The sequence below is a fragment of the Macrotis lagotis genome, chromosome X, assembly GCF_037893015.1.
Source record: "Macrotis lagotis isolate mMagLag1 chromosome X, bilby.v1.9.chrom.fasta, whole genome shotgun sequence".
NCBI lineage: Eukaryota > Metazoa > Chordata > Mammalia > Peramelemorphia > Peramelidae > Macrotis > Macrotis lagotis.
In genome coordinates this window covers 53,228,273-53,255,895 of record NC_133666.1, presented here as the reverse complement: position 1 = coordinate 53,255,895, position 27,623 = coordinate 53,228,273, and the positions used below count along the sequence as shown (strand labels likewise).

Sequence of the window (27,623 nt, the reverse complement as noted above, 5' to 3'; positions counted from 1 at the left end):
GGTAATTTACCTCTTCTATGGGACATTTAAAAAAAGAATCTTCAGAGCATTTTTAATGGCTAAGGAGTCTACAGAATGAATATGAATAGAGGTGACCTTTTCTTAATGTCACTTGTCACTGAACTGAATGGCTTGTTGTGACAGGATGCCATACATAACTTTGTTTGTTTTTATTAAATTTTGACATCAGTGATCAGTCTTTATGTCTATATGTTGGCCACATAGGTGTGCATGCTGTCCCTTGGTGAATCGGGAATCCTGCACCCAGGGAGAACTTTGCGGCCCTCTGTGGCTGTCCTTTGATACCCCAAAGTTCTTTTCTTTGAGCACCTTTAGTGTTCATATCATGAGATAGTGTTCAAATCATGAGATAGTGTTCAAATCATGAGATGTTAACTTGAGAGTAGTATTTAATTGGAAAAGACAGCAGCTGTCATTTTCTACAAAATCTTTTCAGTTTTGCTAGTTAGTTCATTGACCAGATTCTGTTTTTCCAAATGTTCCTAACACATCAGGTTTTCAAATACTGAAGAACCCAAATACAGAAGGAAATTGTCTTTTTAAGAAATCTTTGCAGAGGAGGTCAGGGAGGACAATCTGCTTATGTGCTTACCTAAAGCTGCCTTTACCACCAAGAGTTATTTGAACGAGCTCTTCTGGGTGACAGGAGCATATTTTGATCCCTGTTACATGTCTTTCAATGAGTCAAGAAATGTTGAGTGAGCACCTTGGCATCATGTGGTTTGTTTCAGCACCCCAAGTTGGATGCTGACATAGTTCCCCAAGCCACAACTTGGCAGAGGTATGGAGTTGGACTTGTGGTCTGGATCAGGAGTCAGCCCTGCCTCTGTCATTGAGTGACTTTTGGCCAAGTCTCTTCTCTCTTAGCCTCCATTTCCCTGTCTGTGGAAGGGAATTGGAATAGACACTATAGAAGGTCCCATGTAGCTGCACCATCTCTGACTCCAGGTCAGAGGGCCACGTTGTCCAGCTGTAAAGTGGCTCCCTGGCAGTGCAGATGGGAGCAAGCTCAGAAATTTAAGTAAGCTCAGTTCCTAAGGCTCCTTTCCCTGAGATTTCTGAGCTGCTTGAGGAAGTTTGAATGTCTGACCCAGAGGAGGTTGGATAGTTCACTTATGCCAATTAGCTTTTGTGCCAGGCTGTAAAGGGCATTTCGTATCCTGGCCCTTTTCATTGTAGCAGGTGCTGTAGGGAACAACGAGCTATTTCACTGTTATTTAGGAGGAGGAGGGGCTTTTGAACCCTCCCCTCCTCCCCCATAACCCCATGAACGACTTTGTTGGAACTCACAAACACCAGTACATGTAGAGTAGCCAGAGAATTGCAGAACTGGTATTGGAGTCTTTGCCAATTCCATTCATTGAGGCACCTTGCTGCCCTGCTTCCTAACGAAGGCCGCATTGAAAATCAAATTGCGATGCCTGGTTTTGTTTTTGACAGCCTAATCTGTATTGGATCATAATGTGTATTTTACCTTTACCCTGCTTAAAAGAAATTATTACACTATGCATTCAAACGCCCACACACACACACACACACACACACACACACACACACACACACACATAGTTATTTGGTGCCTCCAGACAAGTGATTTTTTTTTAGTTCAGTTTAATGTCGATTTATGTAGTAGAGTGTCATCCTAGGAAGGATCCTCCTCCCGCCCCCAACCCCTGCAGTGTGATGATGCAAGCCCTAAGTGCTATTAAATCAATTCAGCTTTTCTCTTTGGTGCTAATTATAAATTACGCAGTCATTCCTTTTTTTTTTCCTGAGCACTGAGTCAAATCTCCATGTTATTCTTGTGGTTCCATGTCACAAATGGAAAGAATACCGTCTTTGTATATTCTCTTGTTGCTACCCATCGATAATGAGTGTGTAGACATTTGGAAACTTCTGACAGGGTCATAGCATTGGAAACCCATATTGTGAAGGAGTGCCAAGCCAAGGCCAAGTCCTTGTGTGATGAAGGGTGGTGGGCAAAGGCCCTGAGGCTCAATTGTCTTGGTCAAAAAAAGGACCTCAACTTTGGCAGCTGTAAGCAGGCTCAATGTCAGTGCAGAAGGAAGGAAAGGAGCATTTCTAGGTACTTACTCTGTTAAGTACTTGCCAAATATTATTTACATTTGATCTTCAAAATGGGAGGTAGATGCTGTTTTTATCCCTATGTTAGAGTTTAAAAAACCAAGGCAGACAGATAGTAAGTGATTTGTTCCAAGGCACACAACTAGCTAGTAAGTGTCTGAGGTTGATTGGAACTTAGATCTTCCTGACTTCAGGTCTGGTGACCACTCTGCCATTGGCTGCCTCCCTTGCTATACAAGAATCCTCAACTGCTTCCTATAGGTCATCCTGTTGGATGAAAGACTAATGAGCTCATTGTGATGTGGCTAGTTCAGTAATCAGTGCTGGTATTTCAGTGCCTCCCACAAGCCCCCTTCCAAATTACTTATGCTACACTTATCAAATTACAGATAATATAGAAAATGATCAGCAGATTTTCAAAGAACATTCCTTAGAAGGGCCTTGAAGATAATTTCAAAGCTGTTTATGTTTTCAAAACACTACATGACTCCTTAGAAGTTGTCTAAAAAACGACGGACCTGAGTCTGCAAAGATAACTCTATGACCTTTGTAAGCATTAATTATTTTTTTTAAAAGTGATCTCTAATGGATTGTGAGTGCAGCTAGGAAAAGCTTGCATAAGGACCAAATGGGACATAATGATGCTTTGTAGAAAAAAAAAAGTCTTCCTGGGGAACACTTTACTAAGACTGCTGTCTTGACAACAACTACTAATAAAGACTAGAAGCCTTAAATGAGGCTGGTCCGCTAGAAGCAGGACGTGTCCAGTTTTATTGCCAAGCCTGTAGTAACTGTGCTTGTCAATAGAAAATGTCTCTAGATAAGGAATGCCATCTGTACAGATGATTTATTTCTGATCAAGCTGTCTGCAAAGGCAGATCCTAGAGGCAGTGTGGTAAATGTTGTCACCAACACATTTTGTGCATTGGATGTGATTTTTCCCTTTGGCCAAGATGGCCAAAATATCAAGAAACTCTCATTGTTAACATGTTTTTATATAGCTCTTGGTACTATTTTTTAAATGTGTTTTATGTTCTATTTATTTTTATATTTTTATTTTGTTCTATTTATTTTTTTCTAATTGCACATAAAAATAATTAATGTTTAAAATTTTGAGTTCCAAATTCTCTCTTTCCTTCCCTCCCTTCCCCTCTCATCAGGAAGGAAAAAAATTTGATATAGATGATACATGTTCAATCATACAAAACATATTAGTCATGTTATGAAAGAAAACATCAAAAAATAAGAAAAATAAAGGGGAGAAAACATGTTTCAAGCTGCATTCAGACTCATTCAGTTCTTTCTCTGGAGGAGGAAAACATTTTTCATCACGAATCCTGCAGAATTGACTTGAGGGACAGCTAGGTGGCACAGTGGATAGAGTACCTGTCTGGATTCAGGAGGACCTGAGTTCAAATTCAGTCTCACATATTTAATAAATACCTAGCTGGGTGACCTTGAGCAAGTCACTTACCCCTACTGCCCTGCAAAAAATTAAATAAAACAATAAACAGACTTGACTTGAGTCATTGCATTGCTGAAGATAGCTAAGTCATTTACAGTTAATCATCCTTATAATATTCAATGTTCTTCTGGTTCTGCTCATTTCACTTTGAATCAGATTATATGTCTTCTCAGATGTTTCTGTTCTAGCACAATAGTATTCCATAACAATCATATAACACAACTTACTCAGCCATTCTTTAATCTATGGGCAATCTCTCAATTTCTAATTCTTTGCCCCCACCAAAAGGGTTACTCTAAATACTTTGGTAAAAATAAATTCTTTTCAGAAAGCTGGGAAACAATTTTTACAGTCAGTGTTTGTGATAAAGGCCTTATTTCTAAAATATAGAGAGAGTGGAGTTAAATTTATAAGAATATAATCCATTCCCAACTGATAAATGGTCAAAAGATATGAACAGGCAGTTTTCAGATGAAAAATTTAATACTATCTATATTCACATGAAAAAATGCTCTAAATTACTATTGATTAGAGAAATGCAAGTTAAAACAACTCTCAGGTACCACTTCATGCCTATGATATTGGCTAATATGACAAAAAAAGGAAATAATAAATATTGGAGGGCATGTGGGAAAACTGGGACACTGATACACTAATGTTGCTGGAGTTATGAACTGATCCAGCCATTCAGGAAAGCAATTTGAAGCTATGCTCAAAGGGCAATAAAATTGTGCATCCCCTTTGATTCAGTAGTACCACTACTAGACATGTATCCCAAAGAGATCATTTTAAAAAGGGGAAAAGACCCTCATGTCCAAGACTATTCGTTGCAGCTTATTTTTGTGGTGGCAAAGAACTGAACAGTGAGGAGATGCCCATCATTTGGGGAAGCACTGAACAAGTAGTGGGATATGAATTTAATGGAATATTATTGCCCTATAAGTAATGATGAGCAGACAGATTTCAAAAAAAATCTGAAAAGACTCATATGAACTGATTCTGAGTGAAGTGAGTAGAACCAGGAAAACATTGTATACCTCAACAGCAACACCTGCAATGGAAAATGCCCTCCACGTCCAGAAAAAGAACTATGAAATCTGAATGCAGATTAAAGCATGCTACTTTCACCTTTTTAGATGTGTTTTTGCTTTTTCCTTCTCATGATTTTTTCCCATTTTTGTTTTGATTCTTCTTTTACAATATGACTAATATGGAAATATGTGTAACATGATTGTACATGCATAACCTCTATCAAATTACTGTCTATCCTGGGATGGAGGGAGGGAAAAACTTTACAGAGATTATTTTTGAAAATTATCTGTACATATAATTGGCAAAATAAAGAAGATGATGATGAAGATGTTGAAGAAGATAAAGAATAAGGAGAAAAGAAAAAGGAAAAGAAGAAAAAAAAGAAAGAAAAAAGAAATCACTTTTTCCCAAAAAAAGTCTTTGGGATAGACCCAGTAGTGATGCTACTGGTTCAGATGGTGTATACAGTTCTATAACCCTTTGGACAGAATTCCAAATTGTTCTAAAAATATTTTTATACATATAGGTCCTTTTCCTATATGTCTTTTATTTCTTTTTATTTTTTGGTTTTTTTAGGTTTTTTTGCAAGGCAAATGGGGTTAAGTGGCTTGCCCAAGGCCACACAGCTAGGTAATTATTAAGTGTCTGAGACCGGACGCTCCCCTGTCTTTTATTTCTTTGACATATAGATCTAGTTGTGATATTGCTGAGTCAAAGGGTATATACCATTTTATAATCTTTTAGATATAGTTTCAAATGCCCTCCAGAATGGTTGGATTAGTTCCCAACTCCACTAAACAGTGCATTAGTGTCCCAGTTTTCCATATCACCTCCAACATTTGTGATTTTCCTTTTCTGTCATATTAGCAAATCTGAGAGGCATAAATTGGTGAGAGTTGTTTTCATTTCTCTAATCAATGATTACTTAGAGCATTTTTTTCCATATAGCTATAGATGCTTTGATTTCTTTTTCTGAAAACTACCTATTCATATTCTTTGACCATTTCTCAATTGAAGATATTTTAGAAATGAGGCCCATCTCAGAGTAACTTGTTCCAAAAAAATTTCCCCAGTTTTCTGCTTTCTTTCTAATCTTAGAATCTAATTTTCTTATCTAATAAATTGTTTTCGCTTCTGTACAAACTTTAATTTAATCAAAATTATCCATTTTCATTAATACTTTCTATATCTCCTATTTAGTCATAAATTCCTCTCTTATTTATAAATCTGACTGGTAAAATATTCCATGCTCCTCTAATTTCCTTATGACCTTACCCTTTATGTCTAAATCATGTATCTATTTTTGACTTTATCTTGGTATATAGTGTGAGAAGTTCACCTATACCTAGTTTCTGTCAGACTGTTTTTCAATTTTCTCAACAATTTTTGTCAAATTGTGAGTTCTTGTCCCAAAAGCTTGGGTCTTTGACTTTGTCGAACATCAGAATACTAAGGACATTTGCTTCTGTGTATTGGGTCCCTAATCTATTCTACTGATCCAGCACTCTATATGTTTAGCCAGTACCAGATTTTTTGATGGTTACCCCTTTGTAATACAGTTTGAGATCATGAAACTACCAAGCCACCTTTGTTCACATTTTTTTCATTGATTCCTTTTATGTTTTTGACCTTTTGTTCTTTTTGATGTTTTTTTCATTTTTTCTACTTCTATAAAAATAATTTTTTGGTATTTAGTTGGTATAGCATGAATATGTCAATTAATTTAGATAAAATTGACATTTTTATTATACTGGCTTGGCTTCCCCAATGAGCAATTAATATTTCTCCAGTTATTTAGATTTGACTTGATATGTCTGAAAAAATGTTTCATTATTGTGTTCATATAGCTCCTGTGTTTGTCTTAGCAGGTCAACTTCCAAGTATTTTATATTGTCTACAGATATTCAATTGGAATTTCTCTTTGTATCTCTTGCTGTTGGACTTTGTTGGTAATAAGCTGATAATTTATGTGGGTTTATTTTAAATCCTACAACTTTGTTGAAGTTTATTTTTCACTAGTTTTTTAATTGATTCTCAAGGATTCTCAAAGTATACTAAACTATCATCTACAAAGAGTGATATTTTTGTTTCCTCATTGCCTTTTCTAATTTTTTCAGTTTCTTTTCTTCTCATTGCTATAGCTAGCATTTCTAGTACAATATTGAATAATAGTGGAGATAATGGGCATCCCTACTTCACCTCTGATCTTACTGGGGGAAAAGCTTCTGGCTTATCCCCATTACAGATAATGATTGCTGATGGTTTTAGGTGGTAGATACTACTTACCATTTTAAAGAAAGCTGTATTTATTCCTATGCTTTCAAGTATTTCTAAGAGGAATGTATACTATATTTAGTCAAAAGCTTTTTCGGCATCTGTTGAGATAATCATATGAATTTTTGTTGCTTTTGTTAATTGATGTGGTCAGTTATGCTGATAGATTTCCTAATATTGAACCAGCCCTGCATTCCTAGTATAAATCCAGCTGGTCATAGAATATGATCTATGTGATGTATTGCTATAATTTCCTTGCTAGTAATTTATTTAAAATTTTTGCATCAATATTCATTAGGAAAATTGATTTATACTTTTCTTCCTCTGATTTTGCTTTTCCTGGTTTAGATATCAGCACATTTTTCTGCTTTAGAAGGAATGTGATCACACTCCTTCTTTGCCTATTTTCCCAAATAGTTATATAGTATTAAAATCAATTTTTCTTTAAATGTTGGATAGAATTTACTTATGAATCCATTTGGTCCTAGGAACTTTTTCTTAGGGAGCTCATTGATGACTTCAGTTTATTTTGCTAAAATAGATATTTAAATATTGTATTTCCTCTTTTGTTAATATGGGCAATGGGCAGCTAGATAATGCAGTGAATAAAACACTAACCAGCAAGTCAGGAGGATGGGTGTTCAAGTCCAACTTCAGACACTTGCTACTTACTGGCTGTGTGACCTTGTGCAAGTCACTTAACCCTGATTGCCTTACATCCAGGGTCATCTCCAGTCATTCTGATTCATATCTGGCCACAGGTTCCAGATCACTATAGGTTAAAAGGATATTTGTTAAAATATAATTAGCCCAGATTGTTAGTTTTACTGACATATACTTGGTACAAATATCTACTAATAATTGCTTTAATTTCCTCATCATTGGTGGTGAATTTGCCCTTTTCATTTTTGATACTGATAATTTGGTTTCCTTTCCTTTTTTAAAAAATCAAATTAGCCAATGCTTATCTATTTTATTTTTTTCACAAAACCAATTTCTAGTTTTATTTGTTATTTCATTAATTTTCTTACTTTTGATTTTATTAATCTCTCCTTTGATTTTCAGAATTTCCAATTTGGTGTTTAATTGAGAATTTTCCATTAGTTCTTTTTCTAGTTGTTTTAGTTGTTTACCCCCTTCATTAATCTAATTTTTTCCTATTTTATTGATGTAAATATTTAAAGATATAAATTTTCCTTTAAGTGCTGCTTTGACTGCATCCCATAAATTTTGGTATGTTGTCTCATTGTTGTCATTCTCTTTAATGAAATTAATTGTTTCTATGATTTGTTCTTTGACTCACTCATTCTTTAGGAGCAGATTATTTAGTTTCTAATTATTTTTAATTGTTTCTACAATTCTTTATTGAATATAATTTATTGCATTATGATCTGAAAAGTTTCCATTTAATGTTTTGGATTTTCTGCATTGAGTTGTAAAGTTTTTATGCCCTGATACATAGTCAGTTTTTTGTAAGTGCCATGGACTGCTGAGAAAGAGGTAGATTTCTTTCTGTTCCCATTTACTTTTCTCCAGACATCTATCACTATCCAATCCTTATAAAATTCTGTCTATTTCCTTAACTTCTTTGTTGTTTATTTTATGGTTAGATTTATCTAATTGTAAGAATGGAAAGGTGAAGGCACTTACTAAAATTATATTATCTTACTTCCTCCTGCAACTCATTTAACTTTTCCTTTAAAACTTTGAAAACTATGTCATTTGATGCATGCATGCATATTTAATATTGGTATTACTTCACTGATTATAATACCTTTATCAAAATATAGTTTCCTTGCTTTTCTCTTTTAATTAGATGTATTTTTGCTTTTCCTTTGTCTGATTACCTCTATTTTTTTTTTTTACTTCGACTGAAGCATAATAGATTCTGCTCCAGGCCCTTACCTTTTCTCTGTGTGTCTCTCTGCTTGTTTCTTGTAAACAACTTAGGGCAGCTAGATGGCACAGAAAATAGAGCACTGACCTTGGAATCAGGAGGATTGGAGTTTGAATCCAGCCTCTGACACTTACTAGCTCTGTGACCTTGGGCAAGTTACTTAACCCTGATTGCCTCACATCCAGGGTTACCTCCAGTTGTCCTGATTCCTCTCTGGCCACTGGACCCAGATGGTTCTGTGGTAGAAAGTGAGGCTGGTGACTTAGCACAGTACCCCCTCACTCAAATCCAATTCATGTATTTGTCATGACATCACCTCCCTGATTGTAAACACCATATTGTTGGGTTCTGGTTTTTAAATCCCCTCTGCTATCTGCTTCTGTTTTAAGGGTGATTACATTCCATTCATACTCAGTTATAATTACTGTGTATTTTCCTCCATCCCATTTTTTCAGTATTTATTCTTCTCTTGGTCTCCTTTCGACCTCTCCCTCCTCAAAAGTCTCTGCCCATCCCATTCACCTTTCACTTTATCATTTTTTCCCTTCTCTTATTCCCTTCCTCTCCTGTTTCCCTATATAGCAAGATAGATTTCTAAACATAACTGAATATGTACCTATTCCCTCCTTGAAGCAGTTCCAATGAAAGCAAGGTTTAAATGTTGCCCCCCTCCATTTTCCCTTCTTCTGTAAAAGCCCTTCCTCTTACTCCTCTCTTCTGTGAGATAATTTACCCCAGTTTACCTCACCCTTTCCTCTTCTCCCAATGTATCTTTCTCTCTCATCCTTGAATTTTATTTTTTGAAGTCATAACATTATAGTCAATTCATTCCTGTGCCCCTTCTCTATGCATATTCCTTAATAGTGACAATGTTCCTAGGAATTGCCAGTATCATCTTTCCATGTGGGAATATAAAAAATTTAAACTTATGAAATCCCTTATGATTTCTCTTTGATATATACCTTTATATGCTTCTCTTGAGTCTTGAATTCTATTCAGCTCTCTCAGAAATGCTTGGAAGTCCTCTATTTCATTATATGTCCATTTTCCCCCCCTGAAGATTTATACTAAGTTGTGTTGAGTATGTTATTCTTGGTTGTAATCCTAGCTCCCTTGCCCTATGGAATATCACATTCCAAGCATTCTGATCGTTTAATGTAGAAACTACTAAATCATGTATTATTCTGACTGTGGCTCCATAATATTTGAATTGTTTCTTGCTGCTTGCAATAGTTTCTCCTTGACCTGTGATCTCTAAAATTTGACTGTAATATTCCTGGGAGTTTTCATTTTGGGATCCCTTTCAAGAGGTTATCAGTGAATTCTTTCAATTTTATTTTACCCTCTGATTCTAGGATATCATGGACATCTTCCTTGATAGTTTCTAGAAATATCATGTCCAGACTCTGTTTTTTTAAATTATAACTTTTAAGTAGTCAGTAATGCTTAAATTATCTCTCCTCAATCTATTTTCTCAGTCAGTTGTTTTTCCAGTGAGATATTTCACATTTTCTATTTTTTTCATACTTTTAGCGTATTTTATTATTTCTTCATGTTTCATAGATTTCATTAGCTTTCTCTTGCAGTGTCCTAATTTTTAAGGAATTATTTTCTTCATTGGGCTTTATACCTCCTTTTCCATCTATCCAATTCTGCTTTTTTAAGAAATTCTTCTCCTTAATGTATCTTTGTCCTTTTTTTTTTTACCACTGGACCAATTCCAATTTTAAGGTGTTATTTTCTTCATTATTTTTTATGCGTCCTTTCTCACGCTTTTCATAATTTTCTTGCCCCACTAAATTATTTTCCCAATTTTTTCCTTTACCTCTTGTATTTGATTTTAAAATCCTTTTTGAGCTCTTCCAGGAATTCTTTTGAGTCTTGTGACCAAATCGCATTTTTCTTTAAAGCTTTATTTGCAGTTGTTTTAAATTTGTTGTCATCTTCTGACTTAGTATCTTGTTCTTCCCTGTCACCCTAGTAAGTTTCTATATTCAGGTTCTTTCTTGTTGTTGTAAGCTCATTTTTCTAGACTATTTCTTAACTTTTTATTTTATATTAAAGTTGGGCTCTGCTCCTGTGGTAAAGGGGTAGTGCCCCAAGCTTCAGGTTTTTCAGATCTAGTTTGGGGGAATCTATAAATTTTTGGTTTTTCCAAGGTATGATCTAAGGAGAAGTGTGGTCATTACTCTCTTTACCTGTTCTCTTGTCTATAAGTGACCACTAGCACTTTTCTCTAACCTGGAACTGTGACCAGGGCCCCTGATCCCCTGCCACCCACACTCTCATTATGAGCATTATTTTGCTCATTATGAACTTGTTCCTGCTCTCCTGCAGTCACAAGCATCAGTGTTCCTTTCTCTCTTGGACCTAAGACTAGAACTCCTCATCCCCTATGAACAACCATGAATATACTTCTCTACCTTGTAACTGTGACCAAGTTCTCTACTTTCTTGTGACTGTAAGCTAGTATTTCTCTTCAATATGGTACTGCAACATATGAGCTATACAATACAGTTCTGTCCCCAGTGCCAGTACAGGGACCTGTAAATCTCTTTCTTACTAGTTGTCCAACCATCTAACTGCCAATGCAGCTGCCCCAGGGCCCACTGCTGGCTTTCCAATGTTCAGTCTGTACTGTATTCCAGGCCCAACCATACCACCTTGGTTAGTAGAATTTTCCTGAGTTGTATTGGACTAGAAAATTGTTTCACTCTGATCTTTTGTTGATTCTGCCTTCCAGAATTTTATCTGAGGTTTATTTTGAAGTTGTTTGGAGGGAATTTTCAGAGAGTTCAGATGAGTCTATACCTTTACACTACCATTTTAGCTCTGCCCCTCAATCAGAACTGTTAATAGCCCTTGCTAGTCTCTTGTACTGGTTGTGACCACCACACTAGGGCTTCTATCATAATCAAATTGACCATATTTTTCTTTCTTCTTTCATGTCATGATATACAGGCAAAAGTTCAGTAGTTAGAGTCAGAAGTCTTGGGTTTGAATTCTAGTACTGTTTACTTTTCTAGCTATTGACCTTGGACAAGTTATTTTAATTCCATGGGCCTCAGTTTCTTCCGCTATACAATGAGAGGGCTGAGAGATAATTTTTAAGAACCTCTTTGTCTAATTGATTATCTAAGTCAAGTGTGTATCCCTAATACACTTTAACTGGAGAATAATAAACACCAACTTATGTTTTTAATTCATTTTTCTCCAAAACATTTTTACGTCCATGATTTAATTTGATCTCAAAACTGTGGGGAATTAAATCTTGGAATGGGCCTTGGGATGCCGTCTAGGCCAACTTTCTTTTACAAGTGACAAAGGTCAAATGTTTTCTTTTTGTCTTTGTATTCCTGATTCCCAGTATATGGGAAGGGTTCAATCCATAAATGCGTGTTGAATTAAGAAGCTTGGCCAAAGTCACGCTCAGATTGTAAGTATTTGAACCAAGATTAGAACCAAGGTCCTCTTTTTCACTAAGGATGAGAAAAGTTGAGGCTCCAAGGAAGTGACTTGCTCAGTATCACACAGGCCAGTTTTAAAACAGAGACCTCCTGACACCCAGTGACAGCCTTGGTCACCTTCCATCCCACTGATGTGAGTATTTCGGAGAAGCTGATCCCCCAGTTTGTTGTATGAGAAGATCTGGGCATCAAGCTTATCCACAGGCCCCCAAACCAATCCTCACAATCTCTATAGTGCTTTCCAGGCCACCTTGTGAGAGGATGACATATTTAGCTATTCCTAGCACCTCATTTTATTAAATAGTCTATAAGATTCTCCCTCGCCTCCTTGCTCTCAGTTAATAAGGGTCTATCTGTTGTTAATCCTAATCTAAGTGCTGATTAGGCTTTGGGGAATTTTCCAAGAATGAAATTGTCTCTTATTTGTTGAGTTTATTTTTTTCCTCCTCTCTTACCAATTTCACTTGTGACAGGATTTTTGACCTAGCAACTCAGTCTTGATCATCTCTACCCAGAGGGATGTTTTCTATGGCGATTCTATTAATGGCCAGCCTTTGAGCATTGGAATAATTTAGCTTGCTTCATTATATTCTCCCCTGTTAGAACTAGATTTTCTCCCATGTCCCTTTGTTTTGATAGATTTTTAGAATTTCCACCTTTCACATATGCTAATGTTTTGGGGGGCTGTTTCTATCTTGGCCTGCAGAATGAAGAAGTCAGATTCATGGAAAATGAGCTAGAGATTCAGAAACAAAAGTACTTTAAACTGCAGTCATTTGTGAGAAGCTTGATACTAGCCATGAAAGCTGATGATAAAGAACAACAACAGGTAAGTAAGAGAGGAGACTGGGAGGTTGCTGTGTGTTGTGATGAAAAGTGGGACACACTACTACTTTTCTGACTGCTTTGTCACATCTGCTCTTCGTTCTGATTTGGCACTGAATAAGAGTCTGTTATACTGTGATTTTTCCCTCTTTATCCCCCTTCCCCCACCCCAAGAATATAATTTTCTTCATTCTCTCTTCAGTCTCTGGGCACAGTCTTATTAGTAGAAAGACAAGCTGACAGAACAGGTCACTTTGTTCCTTGACTTAGAGAAGAGAATCATGGAACATCCTTAAAAACAAGTTATTCAGGACCAAGGGCAACCCACCCAGAATGTTCTGAGGGAGAGGTTGACCTTGGCATCTGAGCATTTCCCAAGGTACAATTAATGGGAACATTGGCTACTCCAGGGGTTGTGGAAGAAGAGAGTGACAACCCTGGACCTCACTTTGCTTTTGTCTATATTGGAGTTCATGGAAGTGTGTGTGTCTTGTGTTCAGTAACACTCCTTACAAAAGAAATAGCAAAGGATTTTTGGAAATGTGTGGTGACCAACATTATCATCACCTTTTTTCATTGCAGTAGAATGTTTTATTCTTCCATTTAAAAGAATAATTGTTATGACTTGGGATAAGGAGAGAAGCATATGAATTATTTTTTTAAACTATAAACAAATGTAAGTTGTCTAAGATGAGATTTAGCCTTTTACTTATATCAAACTACTTTTTTATTCATATAGCACTTTTTATTCTTATAGAACTTTCCATTACATTCATATGCCACAATTTGTTTAACCATTCTCCAAATCAATGGAAACCATTGCCTTTTTCATATTTTGAGGGTCAAAATGAAGACCTTTGCCCTCTCAATTTTTTCCAGTAACTATTTTGCGAGGAGGAATTTTCCACAAATTTATTTCCGCTAAAATGAAGCTAACTGTTACTGTATGTTGTATCACTAATCTAGAATAGAACATAGAACATAGCAGCTCAAGGGGCAGAGGAGTATTTCTCAGGGAATATCCAAGGTATAAGGAATCCTAGGGATGAAAGAGCTCATCCAGTTTAGACCATTGCCCTAAGTCTGGGCCACACTTAGCACATCACAGAAAACTAGAGAATCAGATGACCATAGACCTAGAATGAAAACTTCCCTTAGATTCCATCTAGTTCGGGCTTGAAATTGAAGCCCAGGAAAGGGAAGAGTCTTGCTTAAGGTCACATGTCTATTATGGGGCAGAGTGAGGTTTTGACCCTAGTTCTCTGACTCCAGAGCCATAGTTCCTCCCTCTTATATCAGGCAGTTGATTCTTGAGCTGTTGAAGTCTAGAAGTCCATGGCTCTCATAAATTCCTCTCTCTAGGAAACCTCAACTAGGAAGCATAAATCCAAAGAGTTAACATACTCATGAGACTCAAACCAGTCTTCATTCACCTCTCTACCTTCCCATGGCCCCAGTTCCATCAACTTTTAATTGCCATTGCCAGCTTGGTTCAAGTGCATTGCTCTCAGTTGCATGAGATTCTGCAATCCTTTCATTTTCAAAAATCTAAAGTGTAGGCTCTAAGAGCTAATTGTGGCACTTTAGAATGTAAGCATGTTGAATAATTATAAAGAACAAAATGTGACCCAATCCTAGGACCGACCTTTGGAACGTGGTCCTGGAGTCCAAGTGTATAGTATTATGAGTTTGATTATGCTATCAATTTGGAATTACCAGTGGCATTTGAAATCCACGAACAACGCACACATTTTTAGTTTAAAAAGAAAATTAAAAAAAGGAAACTAGTCCAAATTCTTATGTGACCCAGATTCTGTGCTGCAATGGCTACTTGGGCCCCAGACAAGTAAGTCACCTGACTTCCCAGGGCCTTAGTTTCCTCAGCTGTAAAATGGAAATAGTAATAATACCTACATCTTGGAGTTGTGGTAAGGATCTAATCTCTGGATGGTATTCTACAAACCATAAAGTACAATATCAATGTAAACTGATAATGATGATGATTGCCAACAATAGCAGGATGAACTCACGTGAGTTGGATCTTTTTCCTTTTTTCTTCTTCTCTGGTGTAGAAACATGGTGATGATAACTATCTGTGATGTTGTATACTCGAATAATGAATAACTACCTCTTTTGGGGATCAGTGGCTAGTAGGAGGCTCTTGATATGGTCTGCCATGGTCTTCAGGTGGCCTGAGGGCTGATTTTCTCTGTTATTGTATGACTATAGTTCTGTTACTAGAAGGATTGAATAAATTTGACATTTAATAATTTTTAAAATGGTTATAATCTTGTTAGTGTATCATTAAAGGCAGCATCACTTTTCTATGAATCCTGATGATTTGCTTTGCTTATTCTCTTTACCATGACAAAGGGAAACACAGAATCTCTTGCCCCAGAAGCATGTTCAGTGACTGAAAAAGCTGGAGAATCCTTGGTATACAGAAAAGTACAGGTTGCCAGGCTTTTAATCCATAGGGATGACAGTGAGCACCAAGATGTTCCAGGCATTATCAGCCAGAGCCACTGTCCAGGTTGTTTTTTTACTTAGCTAGTTTTCTTCATTGCAAGGGATGATTCAGTTCCTGGTATGGAGAGGAATGATATTTTGAAATGATTGTCATGTAAAAACAAAAGACATCATTAGAATTTATCTAAAAAGAAAAGAGAAAATTTGGTTACTGAAGACTGATGAAACCTCTTTCCATCTTCCTGGTAAATATGTCAAGGGACTATGGGCATTAAATGTTGTATACTCTCTCAAAGGCTGGGGGTGGTGAGGGCATGGATAGCAGGAAATGTGTATCGTGTGAAAAAGAAAAGATATAGAGTAAACTTATATATGGTATGTGTATGTATGGGGGGGGATTGATTTTGGCCAATAAGTCTTTTTTCCTTAACTTTGATTCCTTAAAGTTTGCCATCCCCCCATGCATCCATCCCCCTCCACTCCCATGTTGACCTCAGATTAATTTTACAGACACTTATATGGTACTAGCTTGATCAAACTTCACTTGTCCCTGTTTCCAAGACCCATAGCAATTGAAGGAGGACCAGTAGTCAATAAAGTCAACTATTTACTTTCTTTTCTCTTCAATATAAGCAGTCCAAGTAGTCCAAAGATTTGTTCAGAGTGTTAATATTAAAAGCCAAGGTCAAAGTAAGACCTTGAAAAATCACTACTTCTTAGTCAACTTTATGCTTCAGCACTCAGTTTTATTTGTTTTCTGTATACACACACACACACATCCATACATAAATAAATATAAATAGAGTCATGTTGCCTCTGAGACCCAAGTCTTCATACTTCACAAGACACTGACATTAGTCAGCCATGGGTAATTCAGTGTTGAACAAATTCAGAATCCTCTTCCCAGACTTGAAATTATTACTCCTAGATTCAATAATGTAGTTGTCTCACGTCCTTTTGGCCCCTGCTATATCTCCTGAAAATCTTAACAAAAGGTCTCGTTAGTGTCTGTTGCAGTGGTTTGCCTTCCTTAATGAGGATGCTTGGCAATTGAACTAAGTCCAATCGTTTCTTTTGCACAGATTCTGTCTAGCCAGTACCAATAATGACTTCCTCGTATCTGACCTTGGTTAGAGGTTAACCAACATGCCGGAGATGAAAGGCTCTGCATCCCGTTACTGGGATACACCATCTGAAAAGCCACGTAGCACTTTGGAGATGACCTTTCTGTATCAATAATCTCCATTTCAGCCAGAAGTTCAGACTTTTAAACAGCAAAATAAATGACAGGCCTGCTTCGGTAATGAAAGCCTCATTTCCACACAGGTCTTAAAGTAACTTGGCTATCTTTCTGTTACAGAGCATGTCCAAGGAGCGAATTTCTAATCTTTGGTATGGTAGGCTAAAATGCATTTTACCTTTTAAAAGAAGGAATTGCATCTTGCCTTATTTCATCAGATCTTGAGTCCTTCCACATGTTCTTTATTTAAAGTTCACCTTCCTTATTCTGTATACCTAAGACGCCAACTAAGGACTAGAAATTGCTTAAATCTACCAAGTTATTTTTCACTTGAGGGAGAGGCCAAATGGCTCCTTGATTTCTAAGCCCTAATGGCAAGATGACCATGTAGAAGCCAGCCAAATAAAGCCCATTTGTTTGGAGTGGGCAGACATTCATTCTATTCATCCTGCCAAAACAATTGGCCAATGGCAGAGGTGAATCCCTAGTGGTCTGCCCAGGCAGCCCATTTGCCACATAACAGTCCAAATGGATCATTTAGCCATCTGGATTCACTAGTGTGGCTATGTCCTGGGAGGTTGCTGGGTTACCTGTAGATTGGGCCATGGTAGGAAAGGATGCCTGGGCCTCTTCACTCTGTCCTATTCTATTTTGCAATAGTCATCTGCTGAAGGCACTTATTCCACACCAACATGCAAAATAGTTTGCAATGAAATGAAAATTGTCTTGGTGATAAAGAGCATAACAGGTACTGGCAGAGTTTAATAAGGCCCATGATTTTCAGACTCTTTAATGGTGATTAGCAGACCCTGCTGCACTAGTCGTGACAAACTGGCATTGCCCAAGCTCGCCAACTACTTGCTTCGGAATGGTTACTCATCTTCTCTCCTGATTTTTCCTCTGTCCAGAGTACCTCTCCTGCATAATCCACACTCCACAGTGGCTCCTGCTTTATAATTATTAAATTGTTGATGAAAATTTCCCTTTCAGATAAGGAATTTGTTATATTCTCAGCAAAGAATCATGCAGACGGAGGATCCTTTCTCTAAATCCCTAGGAATAAATCAAAATGAGACTCTTGCACCTTTTAACATAAACCTGGGAGAATCTGTCCATATACTAATCCAAAAAAATTGATTTTTTTTCCTGACCCAGGCCCTGCTGTCAGATTTACCTCCTGAATTAGAAGAGCTGGATTTCCATCACGCCTCGCCAGAGCCTGATGATACCTCATTCAGTTTGTCTTCTTTATCAGAGAAAAATGCCTCCGACAGTTTGTGATTCGGGGAGGGGGTGGGGGATGGGGGGGCAATCTCTGCTGCAGCTCTGGGGCTGCCTAACAGGTGTGCATTTCAAGATAACTGCATTTTGTTGCCCGATATCCTTCAGTTGGAAAAACAAATTGAGGGAAGCCGACAGATTCTGTGAAGGATGGACATGATAGAATGGTTACAATTTAGAGTGAAAAGAAATATGGGATTTAAAAGCTTAGTGTTTTGGGGTTTGGGGTTTTTTGTAAACTGAGGAAGCTCTATGGGGAAAGCTTTATTTAATTTTTAGCAGTACAGCCATGAAATACTTAAATGTCTAATTTTGGAGAGATTTTGTTTTTCTTCTGTTTTGTAGAAGAGTCTTATTTTGATCAGTAGCTTTGAGCAGGGAACCAAGAATGCAAAAAAAAAAAAATAAAGGTATTTCATCACTACCTGTCAAGATGATCAAACTCGGCTAGCCTGGTTTTTGTGGCCTCCCTCCCTCTCTTTCCTCTCCTTGTAATCCACACACACTTGTACTCAGGAAAGCAGGCTTAGAATTGAACATGGACATGAAAAACCAGTTTGAGCCTGGATGAGTGTGGGGAATTATTCTTGGACCCCTGTGAAAATTTCATTTAAGTTAGAGATTGAACTAGAGAAGTGCTTACTAGCATGTAATTATGTCTTGTAAATTGTTGCTATTCTTCCATCCTCTTACCAAAATGTCTGGGGCAGGGCAGGGGGAACACTGCTGAAGATTAATTCAGTAACTGAAAAGTCCAATAAATTCTTAATGTCCCAAAACAAAAGCATAACTGTTGTAAAAAATGAGAGTCTTAATGGGAATTCTTGATTTCTGCAAATGGCAGATATCTGTAGGATTCATACTGCACCAGTGAATTTTTGGAATTGGACTAGAGAAAGTGTTGCAGGAATATCCCCGCCCCCATCGCTGCCTTCCTAATGTGTTTCAATTCATTATGCTTTGGGAAACAGGAAAAACTGAGGTAAGCTACTGCAGTTTTTGTATCTAGTTTCTCCAAGAGTCTGCGTGCTCGCCATGTAGAATGTGTACAGTGCCATCAGCCAAGGATGCCTCCATCCTCCCAAAGCTGTCCCACTCTTGTTAATCAGGAGCCTTGGAATTTCCTGGATGCCATTTACTGAGCATTCAGGCCAGTTGGGCAACTTACCCAATTGTTCTATTAGCAGGCACCAGATGGCAACTCACTGTCAAAAAGACTTGGCTTCCTGAGCACCAGATGGCATTACCTAGACCTGATACAGGTAAATGCCAACTTGTCCCCAAGCACAGAGTGCTTTGTGGTTTGGCAGTGTGGAATTGAGTTGCATTGTTAAATACAGGAAGGATCAGTGTGGTAGGTGACTGCCTTGGTCATTTCTAAAATCAGATACTCCTTCCAAGTATTCATCCTTGTCATCCTTACAATCAGATCTGACCCCTTAAAATTCTCAGTTGTAAAATTGATTCAACTCCCAAATACCCCTATGCATATATCTACATCTATGTGTGAATTCATGAAGAATCTATGATTTTGTCCATGTACAGCACTCCCCTTGTGGGAAATCTGTGCACCAATCTGGGTGCAGATTATATCCAATCTAGGACTTCAATTAGTCCTAAGAAAGAGCCAAAATCAAATAGAAGTTGGGTGATTTACCTAGGTTAAGTATGTCTGTGTGTAAAGACATACACACACACATACACACACACACACACACACACACACACACACACACACAAAGTAGAGCAGTGGATAGAGCACTGGTCTTGAAATCAGAAGGATCGGAGTTCGAATGTGACTTCAGACACCTGACACTGACTTAGTTGTCTGACCTTGGGCAAGTCACTTCACCTTGATTGCCTTGCATCCAGGGCTATCTCCAATCATCCTGATCCCTATCTGGCCACTGGACCCAGATGGCTCCAGAGGAGAAAGTGAGGCTGGGGACTTAGCACAGTCCCCCCCACCACTCCAATCCAATTCATGTTCTTGTCATGGCATCACTTCCGTGAGACCCCAGTCTTCTTTGAGAACGAAGGACAAACATCATCACATACATGCACATACATATGCTCACATTTCTTTAATAATGTCAGTGGTCATGCTTTCACTAGAATTGCCCCTCCAACTGCCCTACTACTCTGCAGACAGTCTTTGAGAGTTGTTATGGCTAACAAATTCAACAACCTGTGGTCAATTCAATAACAGCCTTCTCTGAATTCAGGTCCTCAGATGAAGTGTCTATTGTGGGACACATACCTCCAGTCTTCCCAGGTTGTTAGGACCTACCAAGGAATGCATCCCAATGACAGAACCTTCAAGAAACTAGGATCATGTCCACATCATGAGGAGCTGTCAGAGGAAGGCTTTGAGGAGGTGTGTACATTTGAATATACCACCCTCATATACACACAGGATTAGGCTCTCTGTGGGTCCCCCTCCTTCCCATAATCCAAATTCCATCACTGGGCATGAATATGAGAAAGATCACACAGTCTCAAATATTAAGATAAACTTGGCCATTTCATATTGATTTCTATGTGGGATAAAACATCCATGATATTAAGCATACATAAAGAGACTTTCATGTGATATCACTTGGAAAGGATATCCTAAATCATCCAGTCTGTCTGTGGGCTCACCTCTCATAGTCAGTGAGTTTGCTTTCAGTATCAATGAATGAATCCATGAGTTCATTGATCTGCGTCTCCCTGCAGTGGTGCCCATTGCAACATGTGTGTCCATGGCTTCCCTTAAATCCTCTATGGAGGACCCACCCATTCAGGGACCTGGGACCCATCCACAAGTTCTTTTGACAATGAGTACCAGTAGCTCCTGGACTTCTTACTATTCCTTAATCTTGTTATCTAACTGGCCCACCACCTTTTCAGTCCTGTATTTCTAGGAGGCCTTGGCCCAGGGTGGCTAGACCCAGTGACAGAGCATGTGCACTGTCTAAAGATCAGCTCCCAAAAGCTACAGAAGCTCCACCACCAGTAGGCCACCTAGTAGGTGACAAATCCTTGGACCACAGCAACTTGTGAAATGAAGAATTCTTCTTACATCTTTTAACTTAAGCTCTTCTTCTTTTATTCTCACTGTAAATGAAGACTGGCTGATTAGCTTTTCTATAATAACCTTTTGCATGCTCAGACCATAATTGTCACTCGGCAGCCTCTTCTTCTCGAGGCTAAATAATCAATCAGTCAACAGATATTTATTGAGCATTTGCTCTTTGCGAGATCCCATGTGTTCTGCCCTGCATCCTAATTCCCCAAGACTGCCAAGAATTCTTTCTTGTTAACTGTTTCAGTGGCATTCATAAAAGTGATTTCCTTTGAAATAGAACAGATTCAATATTAAGGAGTCTTCAGGGGGTGATTCCTAGATGCAAGCAGAGGGTTCACTGTTGAGGGGAATTCAAGAAGATGCCCTTAAGGCCCAGTCTGTGTTTGGTCAGAATGGAGCCTACATCAATTCTCTCGGTCTCTTGAAGATGTAGTGCACCGACACACTGGTGTTTGCACCATTCAGAACGACTTCACTCACGGCCAGTGAAATTAAGATGCTTCTAAATTGGGACATGGTCCGTCTATAGCCGGAAACAGCAACACGACACTGCTGTTTCTGGGCAGGAAGAAGGGTTAGGGTTGGCAGATTGTAATTATGCATACTGGAATTGGAAGAGGATGCCAAGGTCAAGTAGTCTATTAATAAACTATGAGGCCAAAAAGGATGGGATCCCAGGAGGCATTGCAGTAGAGGGGAAAGAGCACTGGGCTAGGAGGCCAAAGCTTGAAACTGTGTGCCCATAGGCAAGCCTCTTCCTCTCTGGGTCTCAGTTTCCTCATCTGTAAAATGAAAAGATTGCCTAGATGACTGCCAAGGTGCCTTCCAGTTCTAACATGCTGTGACTGATTTGGCTGAACTGAGAATAAGGAAAAATTCATGGCTTAAATTTTTTTTTTATAGAGAGCCTTCTTACTTAAAATTTCGCTCCTAGAAACGACAGGTTTTCTTCTGTAATATGTTGTCATGTTACATTGTTGCTGTGTTATCATTGCACCTCAGGTTTGAGAGATAGAAGGAAACCCTCTCGCTTTTTAATGAGGCCCAGAGAAGGGAAAATAACTTGTCCAGGGCAAGAAATCAGGTCTCTGGATTCCCAGCTCAACCCTTTTCCTACTGCAAGCCAATTCTTTTTGTTTTTAGAGGCAATTGATAAGAAGTGACTTAGACACACACACACACACACACACACACACACACACACACACACACCAAGGCCATATTTGATATTTGAATTCAGGTCCTCCTGACTTCAGGGCCAGTGCTCTATTCACTGTACCACCTAGCTGCCCCCCACAGACCCACTCTTTTTTAATGGTTTTGGCAAGGCAATGGGGTTAAGTGACTTGTCCAAGGTCATACAGCTAGATAATTATTAAGTGTCTGAGACTGAATTTGAACTCAGGTCCCTCTTAAAGAAAGGGTCACTGCAGCTTCTCAGGAAGGCCTAGGCCAACATGAGAGCTGCTTCAACACTTTGATGTCTGCCATGAGCTCAGGACCCCATGGGTGCCTTCATCATTTCAATAAAGTCACCATCAAACAGCCATGAAAAAGTGAGAAGCCCCTCTCTGGGGGCCAGGCAAATGATGGCACATAAGGAGAAAGGCGAGAAGGAAATAGACCTCCTCAAGATAGCTCTCCTTAGCAGAACCATTTTGGTGATAGGCACTGAATGGAAATGTTGGAGAACAATCAATAGGGGGCCAATGAATCTTCGCTCCACTCATCTTGTATCCCTTCCTGCTAGTACACTGCAAGGCAGTCAAACAATATTACCCTTCATATTCAGGAATCATGTTAGAGATTTGGGTAGGGAGTAGCAGGGTAGGGTATGTCTGTGTGTGCGTATGTGTATGTGTGTTAGTGGGGGGGGGGGGTCATTGTATTTGAAAGTCTCTTGCTCCTAGCTTGACCTTGTGGGCCTTCCATAGAGTGGTTTCTTCCTCTTTCCCTGTTGGATGCCCTATGTTCACATTGACTTATGGAGAGATCTCTTTTTGTACCATCTCTGGCTGTTATTTATATCCTAAGGTTGTGCAATAAGGTATCTTCTAGCTCTAGGTCTGGTACATATGGATCTCTTGATGCCACCTTGTGGTTCTGTCACCCAAATTTGCATTCCCAAACTCCAGATGAATTACAAAATGTCCAAAGCATGAGTCAAAACACACAACTGTGTTTGCAGTTGGTATCATCCTTGGCAGATAGCACTGTACCACCCACAACCCAAGGTAATGCTACAGGATACTAAAATGAAAGCCCCTACCAACTTAACGTGCCAACAGCTACCATACATTTGTCTTAAATATGCCAAATTTAAGATCAGATTTATTAAAGGGAATGTTTCCAAAAAACCTCTTGGCCATACGAAGGTTCTATTTAGCATTAACTTGTTGAGTTAATGATTCCTCTTACAATGCTTTTACATCCCAGGTCATGCTTACTACCTCTGAAACACTACCATTTTAAAATCACGTCAGACTGTAATGTGAACTTTTGTAGGGTTTTTATTTAAACTTTTATAGGCAATAAATGATTTCCAACAGATACACATCTATTTCTTCTTTTGCTCATTTTCTCAGCTTTTGTGTTTCATGCAAGTTTTATTTGCTTTCTCCGTAGCCTTTTTCCTCCCTAAATAAGTTGCTCATAAAAAGGGAAATAAGGCAGGGGTTGGTGATGGATTGAGAGTGGGGGTGGGGTTGGGGGAGAAGTGGAAAACAGAACATTCGATTTGCAACTTGGTCGACTTCCAAACAGAGATGTGTGTGTTGCTCTTAATAGACTTGAGCAGAGAACTGTTCCAGTACCAAGGAAATAAAAGGAATATTCCCTAATAGACAACAGACTCTTGTTAGAGATAGAATATGCAAATAGGAAATCCACCATGTGCAATGCAGCCGTGTGAACAAAGACAAGTGTTTTTTCTCAAACACTGTTTGTTGTCCTCCTCCAAGCACCCAAATCCTCCTGCCTCCTTCTCCGCCAGTTGTGTGTGCTTTCCATTCAGAGGAAACACATCCCTTCCTTGTCAAAACTTCACAGCAATTAAAAATGAGGGAGTGGGAGAAGAAAACAATTATTTAATAAGCATCTACTACATACAAAAGCACTGGGCTAAGTGATTTCCAAATATTATCTCATTTGATCCTCATAACAACATGGGGGAGAGGAGCAGGTGCTTTTATACAGTTGGGGAAACTGAGGTAGTGATTTTCCTCTCAGCTAACAGGAGGTTGTCGAGAATATTACAAGAAGTGGAAATGTGTATGCACAGCTCCCCCTCATTCTATTGCTGTTTCCTCATAATTAAAATGTTCAGACTCAATGATCTCAAGATCTCTCCACCTCTGGAATGCCAGGGTTCTTTTTCCTCATAATTCTGAAAACATTTTGGTTTAAAAAGGCAAAGCAGAAAGAATGTTTCTGAAGCATTGGGTAGCAGAGCTAGTTGTCTTCAATTTGAAGTTTGGGAGTGAATTATGTATACAAAATGGAATCCTACAATATATAATCCAGGTATAACTTACTGCCTTGGATACCAAAGGCATTTTAGCTCATTGCATTTCCCACTTCAGAAGAAAAGAAGACCCCATGGATCCAAGATGTTACCCAATTGATGTCTTTGCAGAGGAAACTACTACTCTTGAATTGGAAAACTCAGGAGTAAATCTTACATTAAGACAATATTTGGGGGGGGGGGTAGTTTGTTTTGGTTTGTTTTCCAGTAACGTTCTCTATATATGTGGCAGTTTATTCGACTGGTTCCAATGAACATGTCTTGGAAATCCATGACACTTTCGTGTCATCCTTAGAACTGTGCACTATGTTGGTCACATGCCTAAGAGAACTATGGGAATCAAATACTAATTATCTGTCTGACACTGTGTTTGCTAAGTAACTGGGGATAAAAGAAAAAGGGAAAAAATAGACCCTTCCCTCAGAGAGCTTACATCCTAACTCAGACATTATAAATACAAAATATTTACAAAGTGGATTAAGATAACTTTGGAAGGGAAGGCTCCATTAGTGAAGGGATTGGGAACTACAGAAGGTAGCGTTTAAATAAATGTACTTAGAATCTTAAAGGAAGTCTGAGAGTCTAAGGGGCAGAAGTATTTCATTCTTGTGGATTCATGTACTTCTTCCATAAATATAAATCCTAATTTCTCTGAATCTTAATATATTTGTGTTTTGGCGAGGGAAGGATTTAGAACAGACTTGTTCAATACAGGGAACTCCCAGTGCAGAAAGTTCATCCATGATGCAAATTGGTAACTGTCTAACATGTAGTCCTAGAGCATGGACTAGATTGCTGCAAGATTAAATAATTTGTCTGTGGTCGCTCAATCAATATTTTAGCCAAGACATAGGGCTTCTTGACTACAAGGGCACTACCCCAGATTTCTTTCACCCTGTCAGTGATGACTCAGTTGTTGCTGTTCATCCTTCCTTCTCCAAGAGGACCAAGCCAGCAATGACTTAGAAAGTCATGATGACTCCTGTGGGAGGATCCTCTCTGAATTTAGCCAGACTAAGGCCCGGGAACAGCTCTGGTTTGGAAGAGCTCTTGCAGGTTTTGTAAATTGTGTTAATATTGAATTTTCCTGTGAAAGAATGATTGATCTCAAGCTTTCATTTTACTTAGATATTCAAATGAACCTGTCAAGTCACTGATTTAGGAGTTCCTTTCAATTATGAAGATGGCAGCCTGTCCTTGCTTGCCCAGCCAGTGTAACTCTTGTCCACACCCTGCCCAAAGTTCACCACAACATCATTTAATTCTTGGATCCACCCAATATCATTGAAATAATGTAATATTATGTATAGGAAGACCTTCTTTTAAGGCCCTATCCAATCTATCTTCCACTCAACTCTCAAAGTGGTCTTCTTAAAGCTTGGTTCTAACCATATTACCTCCCACCCCTCCACACCTGCTCAGTAAACTGCAGTTACTTCCAAAATCAAATATAAAATCCTCTGTTTAGCACTCAGAGCCCTTCATAATTTGGTCCCTTGCTACCTTTCCAGTCTTCCTACACCTTCTCCCCTCCATGAATTCTATGGTCCAGAGATACATGACACGCCCTTTCCCAAATCCATGGCTTTTTGTTGCCTATTCCCCATTCCTGAAATGTTCTCTGTTTATAGAGAGCTAGTAGTGGGTGCAATGTATCTAGAGCTGGGCCCAGTCAGGACTATCTGAGTTCAAAATGCACCTTCACATAGTTACTAACTGTGACCCTGGGCAAGCAATGTCACCTCCTTCAGTCTTCATTTCCTCAACTTTCATGGGGGTTCAGTCATTTTTAAGTCTCATCTGACTGTGATCCCATTTGGGATTTTTTTTTTGCAATGAAATTGGAATGGTTTGACATTTCCTTCTTCAGCTCTCTTTATAAATGAGGAAACTAAGGCAAACAGGGTGAAGTGACTTGCACAGGGTCACACAACTAGTAAGCATCTGAGGTCAGATTTGAAGTCAGGTCTATCCTGAATCTAGGCTCAGTGTTCTATTCACTCTGCCACCTAACTATTCTTCCTCAACTTTAAAATGGGCATAAAAGGGCACCTACTTCCTAGAGTTGTGAGGATCATATGAGACAATTTTTGTAAATCATTCCCCACAATGATGGGGTCAGGGTTGGCACTTAATAAGTACTTGTTTCTTGACTTCCTTTCTTCCTCCTTCCTTCTCACCCTTCCTCTCCCCTTCCTTTCTTCCTGTTTTCCTTCCTTCCTTCCCTGTTTCCTTCTTCCTTCCTTCCTTCTTTTCTTCTTTCCTTCCACCCTCTTTTTCTTCCTTCATTCCCTCCTTCCCTCTCTTCTTTCCTTTCTTCCTCCCTTCTTCTCTTCCCTCCTCTCCTTCTTCCTTCCCTCCCTCCCTCTCTTTCTTCCTTCCCTCCTTCTTTCCTTCCTCCCTTTCTTCCCTCTCTTCTCTTTTCCTTTCTTCTTTCATTCCTTCTCCCTTCCCTCCCTCTCTCCTTATTTCTGTTCTTCCTTCATTCTTCCCTCCCTCTCTCCTTTTTCCTTCCTTCCCTCCTTTCTTCCTCCTTTCCTTTCCCCATCCCTCTCTCTTTCCTCTCTCCCTCCCTCCCTTCCTTGCTTCCTTGCTTCCTTCCTTACCTTCCAGTTGTTTTTGTGTTTTCTCTCCCCTTTGTGATCTCCCCAAGGACAGGGATCATCTTTTGCTTTTCTTTGTATCCCCAGCACTTAGCACAATGCTTGGATCCTAGTGGGCTTTATCATGGCTTGTTCAGAATTTAGCATTCTATTTAAGTAAACACGGTTACACTCAATGCTCTGTCAGTCTCATCAACTTTGATCTCAGACCCATGTGATTTCCTGGAACCTGGAACTTACCCACTACCTCTATCATTCCTTGAAAATAAATTGGGTCTTGAGGGAGGCTTCTGATGTTGCATGTGGGAAAAGAGAAAAGAGTATTAGATCTGAACTCTCTAGAAAACCTAGGTTAAATTCTGACTCTACCG

General features: G+C 38.7%; 1 protein-coding gene across 2 annotated transcripts in view; it reads left to right on the top strand.

The window, feature by feature from the left end:
• HDX (highly divergent homeobox) overlaps positions 1 to 18,056 on the top strand; it is a 105,231-nt gene extending 87,175 nt beyond the window's left edge. For both annotated transcript variants that reach the window (XM_074208715.1, XM_074208714.1), the window contains 2 exons: positions 12,948 to 13,070; positions 17,931 to 18,056. In XM_074208715.1, the coding sequence (XP_074064816.1) occupies positions 12,948 to 13,070; positions 17,931 to 18,056 (249 nt within the window). The remainder of the gene's footprint in view (positions 1 to 12,947; positions 13,071 to 17,930) is intronic.
• The last annotated feature ends 9,567 nt before the right edge of the window (positions 18,057 to 27,623 follow it).